This window comes from Oncorhynchus tshawytscha, linkage group LG30 (genome assembly GCF_018296145.1).
Source record: "Oncorhynchus tshawytscha isolate Ot180627B linkage group LG30, Otsh_v2.0, whole genome shotgun sequence".
Classification (NCBI taxonomy): domain Eukaryota; kingdom Metazoa; phylum Chordata; class Actinopteri; order Salmoniformes; family Salmonidae; genus Oncorhynchus; species Oncorhynchus tshawytscha.
The window spans coordinates 12,433,525-12,445,522 of record NC_056458.1 but is presented as its reverse complement, the minus strand read 5'-3'; the positions used below and the strand labels follow the sequence as shown (position 1 = coordinate 12,445,522).

At 40.1% G+C, this 11,998-nt stretch overlaps 1 protein-coding gene across 2 annotated transcripts; it reads right to left on the bottom strand.

Moving 5' to 3' along the window:
* Positions 1–3,487: 3,487 nt before the first annotated feature.
* LOC112250285 (T-box transcription factor TBX2b-like) lies at positions 3,488–11,670 on the bottom strand. 2 transcript variants are annotated; one of them, XM_024420314.2, is made up of 7 exons: positions 10,849–11,670; positions 9,844–10,111; positions 8,274–8,420; positions 7,162–7,238; positions 6,817–7,001; positions 5,302–5,903; positions 3,488–4,697 (listed from the first exon to the last, which is right to left on the bottom strand). In XM_024420314.2, the coding sequence occupies exons 1-7, from the start codon at positions 11,208–11,210 to the stop codon at positions 4,263–4,265; spliced, it is 2,076 nt and encodes a 691-aa protein (XP_024276082.2). In that variant the 5' UTR covers positions 11,211–11,670; the 3' UTR covers positions 3,488–4,262. The 2 variants fall into 2 exon arrangements, with proteins under 2 accessions (XP_024276082.2, XP_024276083.2); XM_024420315.2 differs by having other exon boundaries at positions 6,817–6,989; positions 10,849–11,668.
* Between the last annotated feature and the right edge of the window lie 328 nt (positions 11,671–11,998).

The following is an 11,998-nucleotide window of genomic DNA, read 5'->3' as shown; positions in this document are numbered from 1 at the left end:
GTCCTCCGGGTCGTCCTCGAGGACGGTGGCGGCATGCTGCGGGGGGCCGCGCGTCAGAGGGGGGGTACTGTCACGACTTCCGCCGAAGTTGGCTCTCCTGCCTATTCGGGCGGTGCTCGGCGGTCGTCGTCACCGTCCTACTAGCCACTACCGATCCCTTTTTCGTTTGTCTGTTGGTTTTGTCTTATTAGTTTCACCTGTGTGTATTTTAGTTTAATTAACGTCCTTATATGTAGTAGGTTGTCCCGCCCTTGTTTTGTGCGGGATTGTTTTTGTATTCATGTCATTTGGTGTAGCACTTGTGTTTTATTCTCCGGTCTATTTTGATCCTGTGTTGGATTATTCACCCTGTGTGTTGGGTTGACCATGTTTTTTTGTGCACCGGAGAATAAACTGTTCGAATCACTGAAATCACTGAAACCTGCTCTCTGCGCCTGATTCCACCCACCTTGATAAAACGTGACAAAAATACTGTGGGCTTTATGCTTTTAGAATCGCACCGCAATTGAGAATCGATTCACGTTTAGATGGCTGCCAATTCACGCTGTTTTTGGCTGCCAATTCACCTCTAAATATAACATGTAAGGTCCTTGGACTTTAAGGAGTAAGCCTAACGTGAGGCTTCTTTAGTCCATTATTGGGTTAGGTCTAGATAAACGTTTTCATTGTCTGCAGAATTTTTTTCAAATCCATGTCGTTGAAAGAATAAAACAATGTTCAATAGTCAGGAGAGCAAATCAATTTGCATATACAGTGCATTCAGAAGATATTTAGACCCCTTGACTTTTTCCACATTTTGTGACCTTACAACCTTATTTTAAAATGCATGAAATAATTTGTCTTCATCATCAATCTACACACAATACCCCATAATGACAAAGCGAAAATATGTTTTTAGAAATGTTTGTAAATGTTTAAAAAATGTAAAACAGAAATACCTTATTTACATAGGTATTCAGAGCCTTTGCTGTGAGACGAAATTGAGCTCAGGTGCATCCTGTTTCAAATGATCATCCTTGAGATGTTTCTACAACTTGATTGGAGTCCACCTGTGGTAAATTGAATTGACTGGACATGATTTGGAAAGGCACACACCTGTCTATATATTGTCCTGCAGTTGATAATGCATGTCAGAGCAAAAACCAAGCCACGAGGTCGACGAGCCCCCCCCTATGATCATGAGACCCAAATGTACCCTTTACTCATTTTGAGGTTTGGATGAGGCACTAACTGACCAGGCATTGACTAAATGTTCATGACAAATAGTTTTCCTCCTCAGGACTTGGGGTCGAGAGGTGGGGGATTCTCGCTCAGTTAATTGCGAAATAACAGAATGTAGGGCAACAATGGGCGCTAACTAAAATGAGTTTTGTGATTATCCTTGTAGAATAAAGGAGACAGGGCTCACTAATTAGGAGCTGTGTCACTGAGGTCCTAGTCAGTCTTCGTGCGCGGGTGTGTAGAGGTTGTGGGGCCGGCAGGCAGGCGACAGGCGCCGGTGCCTGGACAAAGGACTGTCTGCTGCTGGGTTGCAAGGATTCCAAAGTCCCAGTCCCCGCGAAACACCCTGCCGCGACTCTTAACCCCTTCACTAGACGGTGCCATTTCCGTCAACTCTCTCTCTCTCTGTCACACACACCGTTTTAAGATCAGGCTAATGACTGTATATGATTATTTTCACATTCGTCAACTAGCTTGCAACATTTTTGCTTTTTTTACGTCTTTAGGCTACAGACAAAAAAGGAAGTGGTGCGTTGCAACGTTAAGCCTATTTGAGCATAAACATCACCTTTTGAATATAAATTTCCAATATATTGAACGATATTGACTTCTAATTTGTAGGCTACAGTTTTAACTCTCGAAATAGGAACGACTAAATAGGTTATTTGTGTGTAATAGAAGTTTAGAATACTTTTTAAATAACTGGACAGCCTAACTAATATGTTCACTATACAGCCAATAAATTATGTATAAACAATTACAGATATGGCCCCAATAATACAATGCAAAAGGCAGAAACACAAAAACTTAAATAAACAATTATGCACTAGGTTTGATTAAAAAAAATATTTCGAAATGGAGGTGAGGGAATAACGAAAAACCTAGAAAAATTATATACATTTTATTATTTATGTGATTTTGTGATAACATTTCGTATCCAACAATGTTTTTGTAGTGTAGGCTAACATTGAGCTAGGCTAGAATTAAAATGTGAGATAAAATAATAAAATAATGTACTGACAGATCAGTCTGGACTCAGGTGTAGACGAGACCAGGCTGGACACATAGGTCTATGATATACTCGTTTCTAAGAGCTATTGGATTTCACTATTTAGCCATACATTTGTAAAGACTTCAGTTCTTTTGATGCTGAGGGTGTACTATTTAATCAACGACGGCAGGGGGCGGAACACAATTAATTTTTGCAATGTTGGGTTTCAACAAAAGGTTCCAGAAAATATTATTGCTAGGTCATATTGAATATTATGATACATTTTAAGATGTGTTATTGATTCGATACACCCATCACAATATTAAAGAAACAATGTTCAAAGTTGTTTATAGTAATTACGGATTACAACTTTGACTTTTGTCAAACTTGTCATGTCAAACCAACTGAAACGTAGGCTTGGTTTGAACCTACTGTTAAACATACAGGGACATATTGGTAATTAAAGGAAGGATCAGGTTTGAAAGAATAAAATATACATATATTTTGAATTCTTTCAAAAAGTAAAAATATTGTTTATACGAACTAATTGCACTCTTAGGCCTGTTATAACCCACCTAAACTCCATAGTTTGTCAAACGTTTGCTTTGACGTTAAATCTATAGGGGTCAATAAGGAAACAAGAACAAAGACAGAATACGGCAGACAGAGTGGGAGGGTCGTCACATATTGAACATGCAGAAACTGTTGCAAGAAAAATAATATTTGCTCTTATTATCAAGTAATAAAGCCTGTAAGGCATTACCTTGTTCTTTTTGTCAAGCCTTTAATCTAATTCCCAAACATGTACTTCACAAGGCAAGCTTATCAATAAACGAAGACAATGAAGTAACTGATACAAAACATCACCTGAATGACACATTCATTTTTATTTAAAGTGTGAGGAGCTCAACAAAAGCATATTAATGCATATGAATTTACCCGAATAAACCAGCATAAAAGATACCAATTCAGCTACCTCTGATGAGGTAGTCTTCAGTGCTGGAGAAAAAGAAACCTGAGTTTTCCCTGCGAAATGCACAGTGCTGCGCATTGTATCGCAAAACAATGTTTCATCAACAGCATCCGAAATCCTTGGGATGTCCCTAACCCTAACACTAACCTTAACCTTAACCTTAACCCATACCCTAACCCTAACCTTAACCTATACCCTAACCTTAACACTGACCCTAACCTTAACCCATACCCTAACCTTAACCCAAACCCTAACCTTAACCTTAACCCATACCCTAACCTTAACCCAAACCCAAACTCTTACCTTAACCCTTACCCTTACCCTAACCTTAATCCTTCCCTTAACCATTTTAAAATGCAACTTCAATGGGGTAGGGACGTCCCAAGGATCCCAGATAGCATGGACCGGAAAGGGTATGCAGGTGGCACGCATTTCCTTCGTATTTCATCTCACTGGCGGGGATAAACAGCAATGCATCACAAACATTTGAAACTCATTCCGATAACAACAAACGCTAAATAGTGTTCATGTACAATATATTTCCATGTAAAAGGGGAAATTATAAATGCAACAAGTTGAAATCTAAGTAGTATATACACGCCAATGTACAGATTTGAATAAATTAATAACAAGTTGCGTATTATTTTATCCTTATATTTACAGAATTTATTTTCTTGGAAACATAAATAATTCAATCAGATTAATGTTTCATGTTGTGAGTTACAAATGTCTTTCCAAAACAGCTTCAGAAACCAGTTTAACTGTGTCTCCTTTCCATCCCTTTTGAAGTCTATTGTAATGTATTTTTGGGGTGTAGCTTTATCCTTATCAATAGCCTAGCGAACAGCCCCAACATCCTCTGTTCATCCTCCGTTCCTCCTTCAGGAGCCGAGATGCTCTCCATACACATGCAGCAATCCTACACTGACGTGAAAAATGAATCAATATCACTAATAGTATGTAATTTGATGAATTCACCTCGTCAGCCCATATCCATCCATCTCACTCTCAGAACAACTGTGTATATAGCCCGACAGAATCGTGTCAAATATACCTTGAATGAACGGGTGGTTTTGGTCACTTTGGAGCGTCAATGGCAGGAGACATTTCTCTGGGTTGTTCCAGTCCTCTGACCAGCCTCTGTATGTTTTGCAGTTCGTTAGTGGAATCCTTCTTAGATGTTTTGGGGGATGCCGTCCTCTGGCTGGCCACTTTGTGGCTGTGGTGCTCAGATACAGGACTTGTTTCTCTGCTGCCTGATTTGGACAGGTCGGATGGTGCGTTGATGCTGCCCGGCAGCCCTGTGGTGAGCAGGTTTGTGCTTGAAGGAATAGATGTGGGTATCTGATAAGGGTTGAATCGCAGCCGTGGTCGGGAGGTGGTGAGGAAAGGGTTTCTGCCCAATGAGGAGGCTGCGGTGCAGGAGGGGAGGGCCGAGGCCGCAGCAGCTGCAGCTGCCATGTAGGTGTATGGATACGGGAACAGTCCACCAAAAGGTGGCATCGAAATTCCCTGTGTTCAAAAAATGAGGGCGTTATTATACATGCACAAATGCTACAAAGACAGAGTTCCAGGCCCGTTATACTTCTTCGATGTGCATGGGTGTTTTTGTTGTCGAACATTTACCCTGAAAACCTTTTAGAGTTACAGTTTTGTCTCTCTGTCTCTGTTTCATCGACAACTGTAGCCTACAGGCTATTAACAAATAATATAATCTACTACCATTACAAAAGTAGCCCTATGTCTATCCATAATTTTAAAACGCATATTATTATGTTCTCAATCAAAAAAAAAAAAAAGGCATCCACAAAGTCCCAATTTTGTTTGGAATAACCCAATATAGGCGGCTTTATTCATTCTCCATAAAGTCATACATCTACATTAAATATACTGAAATGATTTATTATGAATGCAAGTGAAGGTGATGCTAAAAAGACAGTTCAATTGCAGAAGTTTGTGCAGGAAAACTCATAGAAATATGAAGTGTTCCTCAGCTATATCTATTGTGGTGTAATTCGTTGTTGGGAAGACATTATTATTATTAGGCCTGCATGCATTGCTGCTGTCATGCATGCTTGTCTATTGAAATTAGTTAGAGTAGAAGTTAACTTTTTACCTGAGATGCTAGCATGTGCTGTGACAGGTGGAACGGGAAGTGACTATGACAGCCCGCGCTTTGAGAGGAAAGGCTTCCGTTTTCCAGGCCATTCGCTCCAGAAACAGATGTCAACAGATGCCCCATACCCATGGTGGAGAATGCCCCTGGTGCCATTGCAAACTGTCCGGGGTGGAACAACATTTGTCCCGTATTCAAAGGGTTAAAGAACTGTTGACTGTGCAAACCAGAAAATGCCAGACTCTGCAGGTGACTCGCACTAAAGTGTGATGGGCTCTCCGTCTGTACCATCAAAGGAGAAAACCCCTCTTTCACCCCACTGATGCCCCCACTATCCGTGTTGTTCTTTGTAGGTTCCGTCTCTTGGCGGTGCTTATGATCTAACTTGTCCTTTTCAAGATTTCGAATACTGAACACAGAGTCGCTCTCTTTCCTTGAATCCAGGTGTTCGTTCTTTTTTTCCAAAAGAATCCTATCCCTCACTCTGTTATCGCCTTTAGGGCTGAGAGGAGAGGTTGGTTCAGGCCCGGGGCTGCTGGCTGCGATGGAGCGCTCCTCTTGTGGGTCAAGCTCCTGATCACTGTCAGTGCAGTTCTTGTCGTCTGTAAAACATTATATCAAACTTCCATTAAACGATCTACGTTTTATGATACACTATAATATAATGTATTTAAAAACTCTCATGTCTAACTTTACATAGCCTATAGCACAATTAAAGCAAAAATAATTAGAGACTATGATGTGTAGGTCTAGCCTATGTATAGCTTCCAGTATGCTAAAACCATTTAATATCACAACCAGCACATGCGTGGCAGTACTTTATATATTATTTGAAGGAAGGCGTCGTGATGTAGTGTTAACATTCATTTCATAACCACTTCCCTTCTGCTCGTAAAAACGTTTGGTTCGCTGGTAAGATTGGCATACATTTTGTTTTAAATTCGTTCTATAAAGCTTCCGCAGTTCTTCGTTAAGTGCTTGGTTGATAATTGAATGCATAACTATCGAATAATGATCTGAAAACCATACTACAGTAATCAAGGGGCTGAATGTTTATGGACCTGTCAGTAGATGGCGTATTGGATCACGTTACACTGATGCATGAAGCCTAGCTTTCATGTTCTACAGAGATATTGATACGTAAAATAGTATACTGTGGGTAAATAAATAATATTTTCTGCTATTATTTCTCCTTTTAATTGATTTAATATTATTTTATGTTGTACCACACGTTTATACATTCTACTTAACTCTAAACTAATGTCACAACTGAGCACATAGCAATCACAGATTTACCCACTTTCTCGCGTTTTCTTCTTTTCTCCTACAAATATTATTTTTTCTCTCTTATCCAATTGTAAACCACCCAATTATCCTCAGGTTAATGACACATAATAACAACCTTAAGGTTTGTTCCCATTTGTGTTGATCATTTCTTAATTACTGGCATCTTCAAAATGACCAATTTGGTGGACACGAAAAGTAATGTAAACAATGCTTTATGAGCAGTCTTACCTCGACTGGTTCGGTTGAACCTCAGTGGACTAGTTACATGTCCCAGTGGAGAATGAACCGAGTCCCCTCCGGTGGTTTGTTCAAAGGAGGAGTCATCTGAGTCGGCACAGTCCCCATCCCCTTTAAGGTCCCGGTCCTCATACATGCTCAGCGATGGAAGGGTTAACTGCTTCCTGCAGACCGGACTGAGATTAGTTAATGCATCTGTATTTTGATCAAATCACTAGACAATAATGCTTGGTCTGCAAATTATTGTTGTTTATCCCAATGGGACAATTATTTTCAATTTATGGTCATATTTTCAGGTTAATCTTTTTTTATTCAATAACGAATAAAATAATATACCTCTTTTCCCGTCGTCCATTTCCCGTGTCTCTGAACCCTTTAGCAAATGGGTTGTGGTCAATTTTGAGTTGTGTGATCTGTAGAGAAAACGAGAGTGCATGGCATCAACAATGGGATCCTGAAAAGACTGAAATGTATTTCAAATGTACTATTCTTGGCCTACCGACTAACAACAATAATACAAATTACAATAATTATGCCAATGATAAGCAAAATTATTAATCAATAAGCATTATTGATGGAATAATATGTGCAACAATAGCAATGTTTTGGTGCTGGGGACTGCTGTGCTTGTTATCTCCTGCGCCCTAGAGGCAAGACAAGCATCTCTGTTGATGAAGTGTAGTTACTAAAGCTTCTCAATTATTCATTATTCTTCTTAAAGGAAAGTACTATACCTAACATTTCGATTAGCATACGCTGATGTCATTTTCTCAGAGACTGAATGCTACTTTTTATTGCAAGCTACTTTTTAAACTTTAATTGCACACATACACGGCCTTGTTTATTTAGGAACAATACTATTCGTTCATGTATTCATTTTCGTCTGTCCTTTTGAGTTTTTAGAAGCTGTGTGTTTTCATGCTTTGCGTTAGTGGATTGCATGCTTTGATTGTTCAGAACTGTGTTGGTGTCTCCATGCAGTAGCCCAAAGACATAGTGAGGATAAGTGCCTAATCGATTGTGACTCTGTACCATACATTTAATGATACCAACAAGCCCACTAGGCCTTCAACATGTACTCCAATTAACATCAACAGGGAGGGGTTGCTATAGCCAACATTAGGCATATAAAATAAGTTATTGAGACTAAAACATTTCACATGAAAGTTAACTGACACCTCAGGTTCAACTATCAGCATACACACACACACACACACACACACACACACACACACACACACACACACACACACACACACACACACACACACACACACACACACACACACACACACACACACACACACACACACCATAAGTTTATAAAAACTCAAACATAAATAGAACAGGTCCAATTTTGAATACACAACAGTGTCAATAGCAGTCAATATTCAATATTCCAACATTTAACATAGACGTTTCGCATATTATCTTCTGGTAAAGCTTACCTTGTCATTCTGATATGCAGTGACAGCGATAAAATCTGTCTCTGGAAAAACATATGTCCGGAAGGTGCTGTAAGGGAGCTTCAGAATGTCGTTGGCCCTCACTATATGAAATCTGGGCTGGTATTTATGCATCGAATTCAGGATAGTCTGAGAATGCAAAGAAACAGAAAATATGTTAAGGGGATCATGCTGATACACGTTTTGGTTTGAACTGAGATGACGAGGACAATAACAATGATGACTTCGTTGATTTGTTGGCACTTGTATTTCTTGTGTTATTGCAGGGAACTTATACATTCCACCGAAACACACAACGTGTTAATAATGCACTATTTATTTGTATAGGGCGGTGATTTCCTCTACAGTGAAATATATCAAATGTAGGCCTACTACAAAAGTTGGTGTACTATTTCGAGCGTTTATGCTGACAATGCAGACTGACCGAATGTTCTGCATTGGGGCACAGCCCCTAACATCCAGGTTCTAATGTGGAACTAACGATTCTGATTATGCCTTATCATTAAGCCTTATTACATGTATAGGCCTATATAAACCCGTTACATGGGATTATGCATTTATATAAACTTTTCTCAAATGTTTTACTGCACTTGTCAATTAATATTAACCTATGAAGGATTTGCAACATTTTTGAAAATGTTTCAAAGACTTCATAAATGCGTAGGTTATGTAGGCTGAACATGGTTATGAAATCAACAGCTATTGTAACGCTTTGCCTACTTTGATTTGTCCTAACCTGCATTAGACATGCAAAAAAAAAACAACGGAAAGAGCAAGCAACAATAACTGAATTACTGTTTATCAAAAATACCATAAAATCAAATCTGTATTAAAATCGTATTCAAAATACTGCCCTATTACAGCGACGTAGACAGTAGTCTATTGGGAAGTATTTGGGCTACTTAGTTGTTATTGCTTTTGCATGTAAGTATTGGGTGAGTATCTGCTACCATTTCAAAGCGCCCCACTTGCAATCTTTTTATCCAAATTTCACTGAAAGGAAACATTACCGTAATCAATTCAAGAGAGATCAAGTCTGCCCTATGTCTTTGACCTGGTTCTAGCTACTTGACTTAACTGCAAACTTAGTCACTCTGCTCCGCACCGAAATATACCACGAATTAAATATTTTTAAAGACAATAAATCAAATCTGAACCACTGTTGTTGAGCCTTAAAACTATTTTGGAGATGCATGGTGGGTTACTGTTGTCCTATCAATATTTTTGTGATTTTCTAATGCATAATTTTGCATTGTTATTGGTTATGAATAAAGGTTAAATAATTTATCAACTGATGTTATAGCCTCCAAAAACATTACAAATATAGATTATTCTAGGCCTACTATTGACCTCATAATAATATGCACCATAATTAAATTAGGTCTATGCCCTACATTGAATCCAAAAACCTGTGTTATGTGCGTCTACAAAATAGCAGGAATATCCGCAATATCGGCATTGAACCCTTGTCAATAGCCCGGGTTAGTTTTACACAAAAGGCAAATTCATCTTTAATCGAAGCATCATCAAATTAAATCAAGAAATGACGTACAAATCCATGCTTGTCGGAGATATTATTAGTCAACTTGAGTTTATGAAATGCAACAGGCTTCGCCATCCACTGCTCCCCTGTGGCAGGGCTGTCCGGATGGATGTACATTCGTTTGGGCATCTCCGGGTCGGCTTTCCCAGCTACCATCCAACGCGAGTTGTGGAACTTGTAGCGGCAGTCGTCAGCAGAGACTATATCCATAAGGAGGATATACTTGGCTTTCTTATCAAGCCCATTGACACGAACTTTGAATGGGGGAAACATCCTCCTGCAATAGAATAAAACAATATTGAACACACTGGGCCTTTCAATCATCTGGCTTAAAATCATGGCATTCGAAAAATAACAATATTTGGATTTTATGCACGTTGATTGTACTATTCCTAACTGTAAACACATGATATTTCTAATGGTTTCTTTGAGAAGAAAATAAAGGTTATCCAAAGTACTGCCAAAACCGAGGGGGTGTTGGCTATACCAAGATGTCTACGGACACGCCTTGGAATTCAGCACAAAAGTTCGCCTTCATAGCCCAACTTACTACTTTCATCTTCAAACACACTTGTTTCGACACATGCATGAATTGTTTAATTGGTTTAATTTGCTCATTCGTTTGTTATTCTCGTGTTAGGCCTATCCCTATACTGTGTGAACAGTAGCCTATGCTTATCCTAAATCACTCAATAACCATACTTTCATAAACAGTTATATTTCGATAATTAGGGGTGCAATGTAAATATAGATCTGTGCTTTTTGGAGACAATAGTTGGCTACTAATGCAGTAGCCTAGGAACCTGCAAATCTCTCATAAATATTTGAAAGCATTTGGCAGCACCAGCAACACCGCCTTCTGGATTACTATTACTTGACCAAGTATGACTATGACTATGAGTGATTCATTTATAACCATTTCCTAATAAAATAAACTTACTCACCAGTGCACATAACATTGCCTATAATATGCACGCATAACAGTAGCCTAACTCAACGGAAGCATGTCTTTACCTTCCTGATTTCGTAATAACCATCTCGGTTCCTATTTTGTGAAATTGGTCCCATAAATCCTTGGCCTCCAGGTTGACTTTGGGGTCGTCCTCCACCTCTTCCTCCGGCTCCAAGCTCTTGAGGGAGCGGAGGTGAGCCGCTTGATGGTGATGACCCAACGCCGCGTGGAGTCCCGCTTCCGCGGCTCCAGATAAAGCATGGCCTGATAGAGGTTTTGTGAGAGCGCCGTGAGACAACGTCAGTCCAGGGAAGAAGGAAGGCTGTGCAGCTGCAAGGAAGGCTGACATCGGAAAGTCGGTCGGCCGGTGAGCGTGGAAAGGGTGATAAGCCATGGCAGTCCCTGTGTAAACTGGATCTCTCATCGGTGCATTCAAAAATTGATATAGAATGATTATACGCTATTTATGTCCACCCTCAGTAGACGTAGCCTATTGGTGTGTGTATCCAAAAGACAGATGTCTTCGTAAATCGAGCAGAAATATAAAAGTAGTTTCGCGTGCTCAACCAAGAGCGAATGCGTCCCAGACGTCTCTAACAGACCGAGGGAAGAAATTAGTGTACTGCTACTCCTGATGCTCGGTTCCCACACAGCACCGTGATAATATCCGTCGAAGAGACGGCATCGACACCTCGAGAGTAGAGCTGGGCTTCGCTTCTTATTCACCCAAGTAACTTTCAGAAAAAGAAAATCACTCTTTACTCGGATAGGGAGTTCGAATTGAGAGGTCTTGCTCTGACCACCGTGGTATAGTGACTGTCTAACATGTCTCTCCTCCCCGGATCCCGACACTAATGAACCAAGCCCACTTGATTGCCGATTTTACGCTTTCCGGACCAATTGTGGAGCTCTATAGGCGTGGTTTTGACAGCTTCGGCCAAGATCCGTAAGGGGGGGTGGGGGCTAAAAGGTGTCGGAAGCATTAGCAGTAAGAAAACATGTCAACAGAATAAAATATTAACCAATGACATAGTAAAGATCTGGAAATCCCTCCCCCAAACTTCGAATCGAGCACCAGGGCTGGCTTTTGCTGCACGGCCGGTGAAGAGGACGGATCCTCCGACTGCCTAGTCGTTTCGGGAAGCTTTCACACCGTGGGGGTACTAGCCTATAGCCTATACATCCTATCTCAAATCTCGACTGGGTTGAAAT